We start from the raw sequence: 18,446 nt of genomic DNA on the forward strand, positions 1-18,446 counted from the left end.
CCCCATCAATGTGAAATCCTGCTTACTGATCTGCTCAATATTACTTACAAAAGAAAGCTCAGCAAATGTTTCCCAAGTATAAGAGGAATCAAATATTGTATTTAAAATAGTGTCAAGCAAAGCAATAGAAACCTGGCACCACCCTTAGAACATAATTCTGAAAAGACAAAAAAAAAAAAAAAAAAAAAAAAATCCTTGAGGCTGTGAGTTTCCAGCCAGAGTGAGTTCCAGGACAGCCAGGGCTGTTACACAGAGTAACCCTGTCTCAAAAACAAAAACAAAACAAAGCAAAAAATCCATGAGGGGGGCTGAATGCTCTTTGAATTAAAATACTTACTACAGAATCTACCATGGTTACTGACCTCATTAAGAGGAATTAAGTTTAGCGCAGTCTTTCTGCATGAACCCTGCAGTGATCTTACCTGTGTTGGAAGCACAGCAAGGAGGCCCTTGCACCCACAGATCTCCAGAGAAACCAGGAATGCTAAGCACACAGGATTGTCTTTCCAGTAAGAAAGATGAAAAACCTGTTTTTCCACCCCGAAAGTTGAGAGTTGGGAGTGATAAACAGTAGGGTGATCTGTGTTACCTGTTAGGCCAGGTGTATCCAGCTCCTACAACCAGGACTGGAGGTGACTAGGAATCTAAATGACTGTCATGGCCAGCGGCTCCCCGGAACTCATACAATCAGGACCAGACGGTGCCTAACAGCCCAAATGACGTCTACACTATCTGTATGACCAGACCAGGTCAGAACTTTAGGCCCTTAAGCTAGTACAGGCAGCCTATCTCTAGAACCCATCTTCTTGGAGGAAATGACGTGTGCCCTGAGTTGAGTTTCAATGTAATTATGCTTCTTTGTGCACAGGGGATTGTATTCCATCAAGAAACTTTTTTTCCAAATTATACTGGGCTTAAGTACACTGGAGAGAAACTGTCTCTTTTTAGACTCCCTGGAGTCTGATCCAGGTTAACAAAGTCAGCCTGCACCTGGTTTTCATACTTATCTCTTCATGCAGTTCATTCCCCTGCCTGGACACCTGCAGGGACCCCTCACACCTGTACCCTGCATACTGGCCTCTGCACGCACGGCAAGGCATCCTGGGAGTCCCTTCCATGTGGCTTCCCTTCCAGTCATGACTTACTGACTTCTGCAGAGATGAAATTCTTACAGTAGCCTGCAAAGCTGCTTATAATCCATCCAGTCCCCACCTTCTTGCTTGTCTAACATTCCCACCTCCACAGCCACATTTCTAGAACATCCCAATCGTTCCCCTGCCTTGCACTCTTTGAATTTGCTATTGCTCCTGGCTTAGGACACCTCCCCAAAGTTTCTTATTCTCCTCCTCTCCTTTTTGATGTCTAGTTCAAACTCAACCCATAAATATCATTCTTTAATCAGGTTATTTAAGAAGAGTAATTCACCCCTCTGCTTTCACACCATTGGTCTCCACTGTAATAATTATCACTGCTTGATATACTACAAGCAACGGCCAGTGTGTGTAACATCCATCCTTATTACCTTAATTTCATTCATAGTACTTAGGACGGTGGTTGGCATGGCATAGGGCTCAGTACACATTTATTCAATTAAGCATGCAAGGGGCTGGAGAGCTGGCTCAGTTAGGCGTGCATGCTGTTATTTCAGCGACCTGAGTTTGGCTTCCTGCAGCCACCACAAATATACACATAATTAAAGTTAAAATAAATCTTTAAAGAACAATGTGAGTTTCTGCTTTAATGGCTGCTCTGTCTCATTAAGGATGACCCAACCCCTACTTCCTTATCAATTCCAGAGGCTAAAATGTGGGTGGTTTACTTCCTTCTTTTCTCTTAAAATAAACACGTCTCCAGTCAGTGAGTGGAGGAGACTGTAAATGCTTGTCAAGGACACTTCCCAGCAGCATCACTGTGGGTCTCTCACACCCACAGCCAGGGTTGGCCTAATGTGCCTCAGTTCCACCTGCTCCCCACCCCCACCCCCACCCCTTGCCCCCCACTGACTGTCAAGGGGCAGACCCTTTCACACTTCAGCAATTTCATTCTTTTATCCCACTTTGAACCTCACTTACAAAGCAGCAAACACACACACCAGAATGGCCGCTCTCCAGGCCTGCTTAATTAAGAATGCTTCTTAATACTTAGAGCTGCAGGTCTTTGTCCTGTCTTTGTCCCCTCTCGGTAACCCGGAAGCCTCCAGACCTCAGAACACTGAGGTGCACACAGGCACAGACAAAAATGAAAGCTGCCATGAACTTATATGCCAATCAAGAACTAGCCTTATGTTAAATAACTGAGACACCTCCCATATAACGTTTCCTATTTTTAAGTGGGTATCAATAGAATTTACAAGATTAACAGTTACACTGAGCTTTGGTTCATTACATATAGTTAATGCAGTTTAAAAATTGCTGTGTCTGGGTCCATGGGATGGCTCAGCAGATAAAGGAGCTTGCTACCAAGCCTGGAGACCTGAGTTCACTCCCTTGGCCCCACTTAGTGGAAAGGGAAGACCAGCTCCTACAAGTCCTCTCTGACCTCCGCACAGTCACCATAGTAACCTAGGCACCCTCATATGTACACACAAAAATAAACACATAGAATTCAAAACAATTTAAAAGCTGGATTCCTAAAGAACGTTGGAGCCACTCTCTAAGTTCCAGCCCTACTAGTCAGGTTCCCTGGAGATTCATGCCGGCCTATCAGTGGGTCTCCCACATCTTAATCTAGCAGAACAAAATCTTAGCCTTGGGATCAAGCCGAGGTCAAATGGACCAGGTGTTTGCATTTCTGCTAAGTTCCACACGTAAATACTGAGTGTGAGACGCGGATGAACTGGGACTACACTGGGTAAGTGAGTCTCTTGCCATCAGGGTCAAGTTTTCTCATCGGTGACAAGGAGATCATGTTCCTGTCAGGCATCACAGGCATCCAGGGCAGTGTGGGAGCAGCTGAACACTCGGCTGCTGGTTTATTGTGCTAATTCCTCATCCTTAGGTCAGAGGAGTTGCCAAATCATCTCCATGCCCACCTCCATAATTTAGGCCCTGATAAATTCTTCTCATAAAAGGAATCAGACAACATTTTCTAACTCATCCTGTGGAAAACATGATAGCTCTACCAAAACCTTCACGATTTTTTTCAACAAATCAAGTCATATTTTCCCCACTTTCTCGGGGACTCTGTGCCCCAGTGTGTCCTCTTAACACCCGTCACCACGTCTCAGCCGAAAGTGGCATTTCCTGTTAACCGGTAAAATGTTGGTCTTTTCCATCTCAGGGCCTTTGCTGGGATCATTCCCTTCACCTGCAACACCTTCCCGTCCTCACCTACCCCTCAAGCTTCCCGTCCTCACCTACCCCTCAAGCTTCCCATCCTCACCTACCCCTCAAGCTTCCCGACCTCACCTACCCCTCAAGCTTCCCATCCTTACCTACCCCTCAAGCTTCCCATCCTCACCTACCCCTCAAGCTTCCCGTCCTCACTGTCAGACCCAGAGGACAAGCTCCCTACTGGAAACATCTCTCTGGGTCAGCAAGGGCCTTGCACAGAACTGTACACCTGTGTGTGTGTGTGTGTGTGTGTGTGTGTGTGCTTGTGAATGCATGCCTTGTGCTCCAGGGTTGCTCAGCATGTTTTCTTCTCTCCACCACTGGCGTGTAGGTTCTCAGAAGCACAGAGCTTGCACTTACATGGAGCAGGTCCTACCTAACACGGGACACGAAGACTGAGCAGCAAGCCGTTCTGAACACACACTCACTGTGCTCACATGGCAGGAGAAGCAACAGAAGCTGAAGCCCGTGGGCTCCTGACACTAGCGAGTCACTTACCAGTGCTGTGCCCAGCCAGCCCCTGCTGGGACTCACTGGAAGGACGAAAGAGTCTCAAGTGGGGCTTTAAACCATGGATTAGATTCTGGTGGCTTCTATAGTGGTTAGAATAACCTGGAGAAAGTTGAGAGTTCTCTTTTGTTTTACAAAGAAACGTTTACATATATATGTATGTATCTATATAAAATTTTCTAAACTTGAAAGCAAGCTTAACCATTTTTAAAATAAACAGGTCTACAGAAACAGCCATGGGAGCTAGTGTGATAGAAAATCACAGAGCTCTAAGCAAGATTTGCAAAGAATAGTCAACTCATAAGATATAGAATATCTGATGTCTACTGATATATTTCTGGATGAAAAGAGAAATACATTTCTTCTACATAAGGTTTGTAAAGTATACCTAAGGCCTTCCTTTTCCCTTTATAGTGTGTCATATTTTAGAAAGCTTTAGTCATTATGGGACCATCAAAAGTTTCAACAGTGGTCGTTATGACTACTTTGTATTGATAATAAATAAATACATTTTTAAATGAGGAAACCAGACACGGACCTCAATTGGTAGTGTGCTTGCTTACATGCAGAGAGAGAGCCCTTGGTTAAATCCCAGAACCTTATAAAACAGGCATCTCGGTGCCTGCCTGTGATCTAGGGTGGGATGGACAGGACCCCAAGATCAGTCTCTACCACATAGTGCGTTTGAGACCAGCCTGGGATACGTGAGACCCTGTCTCAAAATAAAAACAGTGCCAGAGGTGCCGTGGTGTCACATGGGGCGGCATGGCCATCTTGAGGCATTACTCACTCAATGCCACCACAGATTTTGTAAAAGCGGTCGGCCAAGGCCCGGCTGCGAGGGTCACAGCACAGCCCCGAGACGTTCCAGCAAAGGCGTGACTCACTGGAGGCGCTGTCGATGCTGCTGACGCTGTCCGAGCTGTGTAGATGGCGACGCTGCAGCTGTCGATAGAGACTAAACTTGGAGAATTTCCGGGGCTTTCCTATCCCTCTCAGCTTGCCGTCTGTTTCATCTGGACTCTTCATGACGGGCTCGTTTTTATGAGGTTCGTGTTTATCCTTTAGGTTTAAGGATTCCATAGACTCTATTGTTGCTGCCTGAGAAAGTTATTAAAAAAAAAATGTGTGACATGCAATGGGCTTTCACTTCAGTAGAGCTGAGAGGAGGTTTACAGACAGTGGTGGTTCCCTCAGAACAAACTCTTAGAGTCTCAGGTCAGCCATGGGGTGGTGGGGATTTGCAGTCAGATTCTTTTGTTTTTATTTTGCTTTTGAGATAGAGTCTCTCTACATAGCCCTGGCTGTCCCGGAACTTTCTATGTAGATCAGGCTGGTCTCAGACTCAGAGATCCACCTGCTTCTTCCTCCCACATTTTGAGATTAAAGGTGCGTGCCACCACACCTAGCTAAAATTCTCAAAATTTCCTTCTCTGACCCTTTTACCTCACACTAATTACACTACTGAAATCCACTGCTGAACTACACAACTGCTCTACTGAACTGACTGCCCGGTCAATCATTTTCTTTGTTACCCTTTGCTGTGGCTTGAACGAGAAATGTTCCCCACAGGCTGTTTGAACACTTAGCTCCCAGTTGGTGGCAGTGTTTTGGAAGGCTTTAGGAGGTGGAACCTTGCTGGGGGAGGCGAACCACTGGGGGAGGGCCTTGAGGCTTGAGGGCTTGTCTTCTCTGAGCTTCCTCACTGCAGCTGGAATGGGACGAGCAGGAGTCCAGCTCCTGCCTCCACACCTTCAGCAGCATGGACTGTACCTAACCTGTGGCCAAGCAGCCTCACCTCCCTTGCGTCCCTTGTCCAGTCTTGGGTCACTTCGATGAGAAAAGCTAACCCGTTTGTCTAGGCGGTACATTGTTCTTCCTCTCAACCCTCAGAAGCCAGCACAACGTAACCATCAGTAAGTAAGAAGAGCCCACGACATCTTTGAATAGGATACAGCACTTTGGCAGTGGAGAGCTGAAACCCAGAACAAGTGTTTTGGCAGCTCCTGATTAGCAGGGCTCTGGGAAATTATTAGGTAACTTCCTGCTCCAATTCACTCTAAGTGACCCCAAACTGATCTGCTGATTTTTGCATCCGTAAGTAGGGAAATGCTAAAAACAAATGCACACACTCTTATAAGTGAAGTGCACAAAACGAAGCTCTGGAAGCTTCCTGGGATGGGCTTCTTACTCTTATTTAACCTAAGTACCAACTGTCACACATTTTTGTTCATGAACATCTTCTCTCAAATAGAAAATTAAATTCCTACTTTGAACAGAAAACCAGGGAGCTGATTGAAATAGCATACACTAAACCGCTACACCGACCTCACGCTCTCTCTCCCTATGGGAGAGAAGCTGAACGAGGCCGGGTTCCGGGTTAGGCAGGTAGAGCAGGCTAGTGGGTATGTCCATCACACCTCTTGGATGCCACCTCTGAATCACGGGGTCAGTCATGCTATTCATATGGGTTTAGACAAGCCTGTCCGTTTTGTGCTGTCCCACAGAGGTGACAGGTACTTACTGTGAGAGAGCCCATGGACAGTCCTGAGGTGACTCGCTTCACACTGCCCACATCTGTGAGTCTGTGTTCATCATCATCCCACCTTCCATAGGCGAGGTCAATCCCACCCACAAAAGCCACCGATTGGTCGATAATGACAAGCTTCTCATGATGAGCCCACAGATAGACACTGGATGACACGTGGTCTGGGTGCCTCATCACCTGGAGAAATCCACAGAGAAGGTGGTTTATAAATGTCTGTTACATCACAATAAAATAGGTCTGCTTTCTCCCTGTAAACATTAAAATAAAATTCAGGTACAAAAATGTGTTCTACATATGCCTAAGAAAGTCCCTCAAACTTCAAATTTTATTCTCAGTATTAGCAGAGAAAGACTTCTATCCAGTCTTTCCTTTCCTTTATTTTCTTTTCTCCTCCTTCCTTCCTTCCTTTCTTTTTTTAAGGACTAACCTGGCTGGTCTTTTGAGATCCTCTTGTCCCTGACATTCCAAGCGTGGGCCCCACATCCCCCCTCTTCTGGTTTAAGTCCTCAGCCAGATGAAGTGGTTTGAGGGAGCTGGCATTTGACTTGAAGGGCAATCATTAAGGCTATCAAGTTAACAGCTAGAGTTCTCTTTCCATCCCCTCCAATAGTTACCCTTGGCATAAATAAGTAAATAAATAGAATATTTAGCCAACATGCATTTATGGAAAGACGTTTAGTAAATTATATTGTACTCCGATGATATGAGCACACAGATACCTGTACAACTCCTTATGTAAAAGTGCTTGGAGACACTGAGAAGCCGCTTTCAGGGTGATTCCCTACATGATCCTATTGGATCTGTCTTATGTTTATGTTTGTAAGTAGGAAGACACCAAAAATGTTGGCAAATGCTTTTATTTACTATAGTAAAATACATAAAACACAAAATTTACTGCATTAGCAGTTTTGATGTGCCATTTTACCAAGGTATTGAGCTAGCCAATCTTGAGAATGACTGATATTAACGCTTCTTTAAATGCTGGGTGGAACTCATCAGGGCACCGCGATGGAATCACAAGGACCCCATGCTTTTCCCATGGGAGAGGTTTTTCAGCTGCTGATCACAATCTCCTACCTAGCTATGCCCATCCAGATCTCATGCCTTCTCCTGGACTAGCTCTGGCAGGTTTTGTGTGGTTCACCTGGTTACCCAGCATGCCTCTGTTCACAGTAATCTTAGAATCCTTCCCATCACTTTTCATGCTAGCCCCACTTTCTCTTCTTGTCTTCAGAAACTAGAGGTTTTTCTTTTTCTCTTTCTTCTTCTGACTAAAGGGTTCTTGAACTGGACGATCCTTCTAAGAACCAAGTTTTGGTGGATGATTTTTTTCTTTTTCCCCTTGTTCTGGCTGTGCCACATCTGTGTTCTCATCTGGATTCCCTTCCTCCTGCTGCCTTTAGGGTTCCTTTGTTCTCCTTTGTCTGGATCCTTAGTTGTACGTTAAATGACATTTGGGGACCTTATCTCTTTTCTGATGAAGAACTCAGAGCGCTAAGCATCTCCCCTTTACACTGTTGTTGCCAAGTCCTATGAGCTTTGATATGTTCTTTTATTTTCCTTTGACTCTAAGGACAAATTTGATGTCTTCTCCTTCTCCAGCAGACGCTCACTATATAGGCCTGGCTATCTAGAGCTCATCATATAGATCAGGCTATCCCAAACACACAGAGATCCTCCTGCCTCTGCCTCCTTGAGTGGTGGGATTAAAGAAGTGAGCCACCATGTCAGCCTGAATTCTTCCTTTAAAAACTTAATTTTTTTTTTTTTTTTATCTATTTAGGTTTTTTTGAGACAGGGTTTCTCTGTGTAGCTCTGGCTGTCCTAGAACTCACTCTGTCAACCAGGCTGGCCTTGAACTCAGAGATCCACCTGCCTCTGCTTCCCGAATGCTGGGATTAAAGGCGTGTACCATTACTACCTGGATTAATTTTATTTTTTAAGTTAGCATACAGAGTGATAGGTTTCCTGATGAAGTTGTTCTACGTAAATGTCATACATTATTCTCGTTCATTCTCTTTCCCTTTTCTTGCTGACCATCTTCCTGACCACAGATAAGCCCCCTACTTCCACAAGACATGCAGTGCATATCTCTCTCTCTTCTTTCCCCCCACAACACCCCCCTTTCTGAGAGGGTCTCGCTAAGCAGCCCTGGCTGATCTAGAATTTAGGGCATAGCCTAGACTGGTCTTGTGCTTCTGGCAATTCTTCTTCTGCTTCAGCCTCCCAAGCACTGAGATCACAGGGGTGAGCCGCTATGCCGCATCTGACAGCTTCCTTCCTGTAATGTTCTAGGAGCTCCTCCCTCTTGGGGATCTTTCTTTCAGTAGTCCATTCATGTCTATGGCTGAACAACAAAGAGCGGAGTTCTGTTCCTCTGCTTATTATCTGCCTAGCATTCCAGTTGTCCATGTCTGTTAGCTGTCACGAGCACTGGAGCACTATGGCTAGCACATGTCTATGTGAGTCGAGTCTGTCTGTACATAGATCTTGGTCTCACTTCTCTTGGGTGCAGACCTAGAGGCCCAATGGCTAGATCATACGGTAACTGTATCCCTAACTTTTGAGGAGCTAGCAGATAGTTTTCCAAAGCAGCTGTACTATTATTCACTCCATCAACATGTACACCCCATATCGTCTCAGCAATACTAGCTATTACCTGATCGCTGATTATAGCTGGCCTAGTGGGTGTGAAGCAGCATCTCACCGGAGTTTTGATTGGCACTTTCCTGATGCTTAGTAATGTTTTCTTGTGTGGTTTGGCCACTGGGATCTTAGGAAGTGTCTCTTCGGAGCCTTGGCTCATTTTAAATTGTCTTCTAATGGTTGAATTGTACAAGGACTCTGTATAGGCTAGAAACACACTGCTTCTCAGATCTATGATTTGTAAATATTTTCTCCTCTTCTGTGGTTTGCTTCTTCATGTCCTTGATGGTGTCATTTGTTGTATTTTTTTTCTTATTTTTTTCTTTCTCCCCCACCTCCATTTTTTTCACAAGGGTTAGTCACCCTAGTGGATTGCAGGGAGTTTCCACCTCACTGTTTCAGAATGTTTGTTTACACTGTAAAGATGTGTCTCTGCCCAAGGCGCCATTTGATTGGTGCAATAAAAAAGCTAAATGGCCAATAGCTAGGCAGGAGAGAAAAGGCAGGACTTCCCATCAGATGGAGAACTCTGGGAAGAAGAAAGGTGGGTTCACCAGTGAGACACAGAGGGAGCAGGAGGTGCAGTATGGAGATGAGGTAACGAGCCCCGTGGCAGAATTTAGATTAAAAAATATGGATTAAGTCATAAGAGCTAGCTGAGAAAAAGCCTAAGCTAAGGCTTTCATAATTAATAAGAAGTCTTTGTGTCATTATTTGACTATATATCCAAAGATAGTCCAACAAGAAAGTAACAACACCTCATCCCTAAAAATGCCTTCCCATTTCAATTGCCTCTCCCAGTACTCGCTCCCTTCATCTCTTCCACACCTGACTCCTCCTTTTTCCCATCCCTACACACCCCCACTCCACCCACGAAATCTATTCTATCTCCCTTCCCAGGGAGGTCCATGCATACCCCCACATCTACCCTCCTTGTTACTTAGTGTGTGTGGATCTGTGGATTATAGGATGATTATCCTTTATTTTACAGCTAGTATCCACTTATATATAAGTCTGTACATACCATGTTTGTCTTTCTGGGTTTGTCATCCTGAGTGGTTACCTCACTCAGGATGATTTTTTTCTATTTCTATCCATTTGCTAACCAATTTTATGATGTCACTGTTTTTTTAACAGCTTAGTAATACTCCATTGTGTAAATGTGCCATATTGTATCCATTCTTCAGTTAAGGGGCATCTAGGTTGTTTTAAGTTTCTGGCTATACTGAATAAAGCTGCTATGAACATAGGTGAGCATGTGTCCTTGTGATAGGATGAATCGGGTACATGCCCAGGAGTGGGATAACTGGGTTGCTGTGGGATATTTTTCTGTACTCTGTGAATATGTATTGCTCTGATTGGTTGATACATAAAGCTGCATTGGCCTATGACAGGGCAGGATGGAGCCAGGTGGGAACATCCAGGAGAGACAGTGGGAGGAGAAAGGAGAGTGAAGCAGATGCTTCCAGGAGAAGCAAGATGTAAAGTACCGGTAAGCCATAAGCCACGTGGTGAGGTACAGATTTATAGAAATGGGTTAATTTAAGATGTAAGAGCTAGCTAGTAAGGAGCCTGAGCCTTTGGGCCATATAGATTAAAAATAATATAAGCCTCTGTGTGTTTACTTGGGTCTGAGCAGCTGCAGGACTGGGCGGGACACAGGAAAACTTCCAACTACACTAGGTCTTGAGGTAGATCTATTTTCTGAGAATCTGCAATGTTGTATTCTTTTCAATTGCTAGTGTCATGAAATCACACCTGGTAAATGAGTGTTGAGACGCTGCAAGGTGACTTATCCTCTTATCCTCTTGGCTGGTTTTTAACCAAGTGAGACACATAATTGTTACATATTTGAAGCCTGCTAGAAAGTAAGTCTTGTGACTTAATGGCTGAATAATATTTCTCAATCGATTTTAGGTCTAATGAGATTTCAAGGAGCTTTTCCAAATATTTCACACTAGATACTGTTGATCTAAAAATCTACAGAATTTCAAATCCTAGAAGAAGTCTCTATTGCTATCAGCAATCAGAGAACTGGGTGGTGACTTTACGTCCAAGTGGTTTGGCAGTGTGGAGAGCAGACAGAACTCGATAAAACAGTGCAGGAAGCAAGTTCTTTGTTCAACTTTCATTTTCAGTTATGAGGGTTAGGTTGAGAAATGTAAGCTCTACTCACTCCCATCAACAGAGGGAGTATAAGGAAATATTTCAGCTGAACAGACAGGTCTCAGAAAAAAAATTTTTTTTTTTTGATTTTTCGAGACAGGGTTTCTCTGCGTAGCTTTGCGCCTTTCCTGGGACTCACTTGGTAGCCCAGGCTGGCCTCGAACTCACAGAGATCCACCTGCCTCTGCCTCCCGAGTGCTGGGATTAAAGGCGTGTGCCACCACTGCCCGGCCCAGAAAAAAAAAATATTTTTTAAAGCATTCAGCATCATTAGTCATCAAAGAAACACAAAACCATTTGAAGATTCCATCTTGGCTGGGTGGAAGAGCTGAGAAAACAAACAACAAATGCTGGAGAGCATGTGGGGAGAGATGAGCTTCAGTCACTGCTGGTGGGGTAAACTGGTACAGCCACCGTGGAAATCAGTGTGGAGGTCTCTCTAGAAAACTAAGCCTAGAGAGGTGGTGCATGCCTTTAATTCCAGAACTGGAGAGGCAGACAGGCAGGAGAACCTCTGTGAGTCAGAGGCTAGCCCAGTCTACAGAGAGCTCCAGGCCAATTAGACCACATAGTGAGAACATATTTCAAAAAAACAAGAAGGAAGGAAGGAAGGAAGGAAGGAAGGAAGGAAGGAAGGAAGGAAGGAAGGAAGGAAGGAAGGAAGGAAGAGAGGGAAGAGACTAAAATGAAGGCTGCCATGGGGCTTGCTGTGCTCCTGGGCATACACAGAACTAAGCCACACCGCACAGACTCTTGTACACCCATGTGCATTGCTGTTCTATTCACAAAGGCAAGCAAATGGAACCAATCCAGATGCCCATCAATAGATAAATAAAGACTAGGTGGTATGTATGCATGTGTCAGGGACAAGGACAGAATCTCTAGTTAGTGGAAAAATATAGACCCCCCAATAAGACAGGGAACTAGATCATCTTACAGTCAGGTTGCCTAGCAACAGGACATTGAGTCAGAGCCCTTGACCCTCTCACCCTGTAAACATCCTATACAAACATCCTGTTAGCTTGCCCCACCTTATGCAGATGACAGCTTCTTGCTCCCCCCACCCTGCAGAAACTATATAAACCTTTCTGGAAGAGAAATAAAGTTGCACCTTGATCAGAATCTAGACTTGGTGTCTTTCCTTTGTATCTCCTGTCCCTACATTCCCTCCATAAGGTGGTTGAGAACCCGTTGAAGCCCTGAAGGCGGGGCATGCATGACAGAATTTTACTTAGTAGTAACAAATGAAATAATGACATTTTCAGAAAAATGATGGAAAAGGAAACTATTATATTAAGTAAAGTAGCTCAGACCTAGAAAGACAAATACCAAATGTTTTCTCTCATGTGTGGATCCTAGATTTAAACATTCATAAATGTGCACATCTATGGGGGGGTAGGGTCAAGAAACTGAAACGGGATTATGAGAGGGGAAGAGAAGTCTGAAGGGAACAGGGAGAGGGAAAGAGGGTGTGGAAATACATGTGACATAAAAGCAAAATAAAGGGTGCTATGAGGACGAAGGGAGGGGGAGCAGGAAGGAGGCTGCGCAAAGGAAATGGGGAGGGAGGTAACAGAAACAAGGTATGAGATACTCATCCTTTTGTGTGCTAAGAAAAGCAAAACAACACAGTGTAACACTGCATTTCTGAGGGTTGGGTGCTGTGCATTCAAAAATGAAGACTAAGGGAATCTATATGGAGAAGGCTCCTGTGGCACAGTGAGCACTGGTACCCGGTACCTTTATGTTGGGGTGCAGACGCATCAAAGTCCTCTTGCTGTATTCGCTGTTGATTCCGAGGGCTAGCTCCACCTCTTTGTAGAGCATTATGAAAATCCGAACGCCTTGTTGCTGTCAAAGGAAAGAGGAATGAGTGCCTGGAGGGCCAGGAGTCCCTCCCCTCCCCCCTTCTCGGTGTCAGAGCTCCTCCCTCCCTCCCTCCCCCCTTCCCGGTGTCGGAGCTCCCTCGTTCTATAAACTGGTGCGAAAATAGTCAGTGAACGGACAGTGCAAGCAAGGGCATGTATCATGTCAAGACACAAACAGGAAATACAGAAACGTAGGTGTGGTGTCAAATACTGGTCATTCCGGCACTGGGGAGGTGGAGTCGGGAGGAACCGGAGTTCAAGGCCAGCCTAGGCTACATACGATCTTATCTCAAAAGAAAACCACCCTCGTTCCCATAGGTCCAATCCAAGAGTGTTGGTGCTGGACTGCTTGTAAATCCAGGATGCAGAGACCAACACCTCAGCACCTGAAGGTGCCCAGCAGCCTGAGTGCCTTTCTAGACACCCCTAAGTGCTTGTCATTCAGGAGAACTGTGACCCAAGCCTTTGAGGCAGCAGCTAGTGCCAAATGTGTCCTAAATGTCTCAGGGCAGAGACTGTGTAGAATTTTTCTTGCCCACAAAAAAAAAAAAAAAAAAAAAAAAAAAAAAGGTTTAAATGAAGGAGACACTTTTGAACCTTCAAAAATGAATGTGCTAGCTCTTAACTCACAACTAGATTCTTAATGTCCGTGTTACTAGCAAAAGGACTTCACTGTAGCAGCAGCTGTGATGTGGACACACAAATTAACACAGGTCTGCCCCTGGACTGTGGGTCAGAAGAAAAACAGACAGGGCTGTTGGGGCCATTTCATGTCACAGTAAATCAGCAAGTGCCCGGGGAACTCCTACCGAGTTGTTCCATCTGACCAGCAAGAGCCATGTGTTCACAATACAACTTCAAATGACAGGAAGAGTCCATGCTTTTAGGCAACAGAAAATGGGAATAAATACACAGTTTCCAGTGTTATTCTGCCAACACTAAATAGTGTGTGAATTCCTTATAAGACCACATCGCTTCACTGGCTAGTTATGCCTGAGATGAGTTGACGGTTTTGGAAGGTCGCTAGCTTTACAACCAGGTGTTTATTCAATGTATTAGAACATGCACTGTTGTTCTGGAAAAAATAGTCAAAATTAATCTGTGTGACACACATGCTTCATACACTTGCTTGGACATGCATGTGCATACACATACATAATTCCATTTCTCCAGTTAACGCCTGGCCTTCAGAACGTATTTATCGCTCACTATAACTATTCAATTACTAGTGCAATCAAATGTGAAAGTGCGGGGCTGACAAGCTGGCTCAGTAGATAAAGGTGACTGCTGCCAAGGCTGATGACCTGAGTTTGATCCCTAGAACCCCTGTGGTAGGAGAGAACCTCTACACATACACTACAGCATACGTGCACACTCACGCGCGCACGTGCGCGTGCGCACAGACACACACACATATGGCACACACACACACTAATACATGTATATTTTAAAGAATGGTGTGCTGGAGAGATGGCTCAGCACTTACAAGCCTGTAGCGCTCTTGCTGAGGGTGAGAGTGTGATATCAGGCAGCTGAGAGCTTAGCTCCAGGGGATCTCATGCCTTTCTCTGGCCTTTGAGGCACCATGCATATCTATACATGTTTACCCAACAAACATAATTAAAAACTAAAAGTGAACACATTTAAAAAGATAATCAGAAATATATAGTTTGAATAAAGAAATAAGGACATAAAAATGTAGGCAAGAAGGGAACAGGTTGATTTTGATGACCTGGGTCAGTCAGTGCTCTGTAATAAAACACTAATTGAGGCAGGGAAAATGAGATTATTTATTCCCCTTCTAGCATTTGGCTATATTTTTCTATTTAAATATGTTAAAATTTATCACTGAACTATGGCCAGTGCTAAAAGGAAGTCTCTGGGGGGAAAAGTAAAATTCAAAGTTTATAACCCAAAATTTCAACCTAGGTAATATATGCATAAACCTGACCTCATTCCCTGAGGTTCATTTATTTCAAGTGGATAAAATTCTGCTTTTGCTTTTAGAGAGTGTTTCTCTAATTCTTTTGTGAGTATGGGTGCGTGTGGTGTATGTGCAGCACACATGCATTCCCATGCACAGGAGTCTATGAGTGTGGAGATGTGCAGCATACATGCACTCCCATGCACAAGAGCCCATGGGTGTGGTGACGTGTGGCACACATGCATTCCCATGCACAGGAGCCCACGGATGTGGTGCTGTGTGGCACACATGCATTCCCATGCACAGGAGCCCATAGGTGTGGTGATGTGTGGCACACATGCATTCCCATGCACAGGAGCCCATGGATGTGGTGATGTGTGGCTCACATGCATTCCCATGCACAGGAGCCCATAGGTGTGGTGATGTGTGGCACACATGCATTCCCATGCACAGGAGCCCATGGGTGTGGTGCTGTGTGGCACACATGCATTCCCATGCACAGGAGCCCATGGATGTGGTGCTGTGTGGCACACATGCATTCCAATGCACAGGAGCCATGGATGTGGTGCTGTGTGGCACACATGCATTCCCATGCACTGGAGCCCATAGGTGTGGTGCTGTGTGGCACACATGCACTTGCCTGTGTGTGAACAACACGGAAAGGCTTTGTGTGTCCCCTCTATCACTGTCTTCCCCATTCCCTGAGGCAGCCTGCTTTATACCCCCAGCAGGCCCCCGTCTCTTGCTCTACAGCACTGGGGTAAAAGGTCCACACTAAACCCTTCCTAGCTTGTTCCCTGTGGTCATGGATCTGAACTCAGGCCCTCATGGTTTTATAGCTAACATTCTTAGCCACTGCACCTCCAAATTCTGCCTCTTGAGCTTAAAATATTAATATTCATGAAGCACAGTATTTGCAAATTGGGTACTTGGTCTAAAACCTGCAGTTTCCCACTCAGCAGGTTAACTGGTAGATTTTTGAGATAAAGATGCTAACTCTCATGGACTGCACCAACACCTTCCAAATATTACACCTGGTAGTTTCTTCCATACCATGTCTTTTCTCACTTGAATTCTGCCCCCTTTTATCTTAAATACCAATGACTAATAAGGAAGTGATTATATAAATATTATTTTTGATGGGGCTTGTCCTATATACTTGTGCTTCTACCTGTAAGACTACATAATAATAAAGCAGTGATTTCTTCCCTTTTGCATAGCATATCACAGGGCAGCCATGAACTCCATAGTTGACAAAATGCACTCCAGATCACAACCCAGCCATAAACTCTATAAATGGCAAAGTGTGCACCATATCATAGCATAACCATAAACTCCATAAATGGCAAAGGCAAGCGTTCCTTTGTGATAAGGCCATTGGCTTTGTTGTAACAATGCAGGCTTATAAAACCAAGGAAGCTATTTTGGTAAACCAAAAGCCAAATCTACAGAAGACGGAGGCCAAGTTTGTAATTTAAAAGTAATTCTTTGAAGTAGCCTTCCTATATGCCAACAGCAACTGTGCAGAGATAATGATCAGTAAAACAGTGCTATTCATAAAAGAAGCCGGGTGGTGGTGGCACACGTCTTTAATCCCAGCACCCGGGAGGCAGAGGCAGGTGGATCTTTGTGAGTTTGAGGTCAGCCCAGTCTAAGGAGTGAGTCCAGGACAGCCAGAACTGTTACAAAGAGAAATCCTGTCTCAAAAAACAAACAAACAAAAAAGCTTAAAAGAAAAAAATTACCTCAGAATTAACCTAACCAAATAATGAAAGTCCTCTACAGTGATCATTTAAAACTCTAAGGAAATTCACTAAAGACAACAAGCTAGTGGTGTAGCTCAGTTGGAAGTGTGCTTGCCTAGCATTCTGGAAACCCTGGGTTCATTCCCCAACACTGCATAAATCAGGTGTGGTGGTGCATGAAGCAGGAGGATTAGAAGTTCAAGGTCATCCTTGGCTGTATAGTGAGTTCACTGTCAGCCTGGGATATATAAGATGGTAGGATATGAGAAGAAAGGGGAAAGATCTATGTTTCAGGATTGGCAAAGTTTATTTTGTGAAAATGGCTGTGTCCCCAAAGGCCACCTATGGGTTCAACAACAATCACTACAAAAATTCCAATGACATTCTTCACAGAAAAAAGGAAAAATTCTAAAATTCATAAAATTCACAGAAGTGTAAAAGGCCTCAATCACCAAACAATGCTGAACAAAAAACCAATGCCTGAGGCATCACCATGTCTGATTCCAAGTTACACCACAGAGCAAGAGGAAGGAAAGCCACAGGGGACTGGCACAAAACACTGACACACAGCTCAGTGGAATAGGAGAGAGGCCCAGAGTTAGTCACACAGTACAGCCATCTGCTTTGTGGCAAAACATTAAAAAACATCCACAAAAAAAGGATTGGCAAAAAGACATCCTCTTCAACAAATGGTCCTGGGAGAACTGGGTTCAAGATGTAGAAGAATGAAACTAGATCCTGGTGATATAGAAATATAGGATATAGATATGATAGGATGAAAGGGTAGACTATTGAATCTACTTTTAAAGAGCAACAACTTGTTTAAAATGTTTTACATTGGTATAGATTTTAGTTTATTGATACAAATTTAAAGTTAATTTTGTTATACATATGTATATTTCTACTTGTGTTTAAGGTATTATGTTTATGCAGCTCATTTGAAATTGTAGTGGATAATTAAGAAATACATATTAATAATTAGTCTTCTATGATAGTCAAACTTATAGTCATGTTATATTTTCTAGGTACACATAGATATTTTTCAATTAGAAAGGTAATCTTCAAACACTTCAAAGACCTACAGAATATGTCATTTAAAATGTTTTAAAAACTTAGACTTTCTGGACAGTGAGACACATCTGCTTCTGGCAGTGCTGATTTACTTCAGAAAGAAAGATGGGCATTGAAGATACTCCATATGGAGTTTATCTTCTTCTTGGCAAAAATAGCCATTTGGGCAAAAAACTGTTCTTGCCTGGACTGCTTGACAAAATGTTGCATCAACTGGACATACAGGATCCATAGGAAGGTGACCACTGAACTTTGCTTGACAAAATGGTCCTTCAGGTTCCTGCTTCACAGAGGAAACTGCCAGACATTCTACAGGACATTCAGAAAAGTGACTTGGAGACTCTAGGCCTATGGGCTGAAGATGGATGCCCCAGTGTTGCAGAGGAACTTTGGACGACTGTCCAGGCATGCAGCTGTCTCTGTCATTCTGGATTTTTGGAAGTTGCTTGCAATGCTCTTCCTGTTTACTTAGGTAATATTGTATCCTTCTGGGCTCTTTGATGTAGTTGAAGACTAGATAGTTATAATTTTCCTTGGTTATGATAAAAGATAAATTGGATATGAGACTTTAGACTCACAAATATAGGATAAATAGAATATTTTCTTTGAATTTGCCAAATATAAATAGACTGGATA

General features: G+C 43.9%; 1 protein-coding gene across 5 annotated transcripts in view; it reads right to left on the minus strand.

The window, feature by feature from the left end:
- Pld1 (phospholipase D1) overlaps positions 1-18,446 on the minus strand; it is a 211,329-nt gene that overhangs the window by 66,029 nt on the left and 126,854 nt on the right. For 3 of the 5 annotated variants that reach the window (XM_076573953.1, XM_076573952.1, XM_006971171.4), the window contains 4 exons: positions 12,943-13,053; positions 6,367-6,567; positions 4,730-4,943; positions 3,831-3,944 (listed from right to left, as the gene is read on the minus strand). In XM_076573953.1, the coding sequence (XP_076430068.1) occupies positions 3,831-3,944; positions 4,730-4,943; positions 6,367-6,567; positions 12,943-13,053 (640 nt within the window). The remainder of the gene's footprint in view (positions 1-3,830; positions 3,945-4,729; positions 4,944-6,366; positions 6,568-12,942; positions 13,054-18,446) is intronic. The other 2 variants (XM_076573954.1, XM_016000798.3) reach the window with 1 other exon arrangement.

The sequence above is a fragment of the Peromyscus maniculatus genome, chromosome 6, assembly GCF_049852395.1.
Source record: "Peromyscus maniculatus bairdii isolate BWxNUB_F1_BW_parent chromosome 6, HU_Pman_BW_mat_3.1, whole genome shotgun sequence".
NCBI classification, from domain to species: Eukaryota; Metazoa; Chordata; class Mammalia; order Rodentia; family Cricetidae; genus Peromyscus; species Peromyscus maniculatus.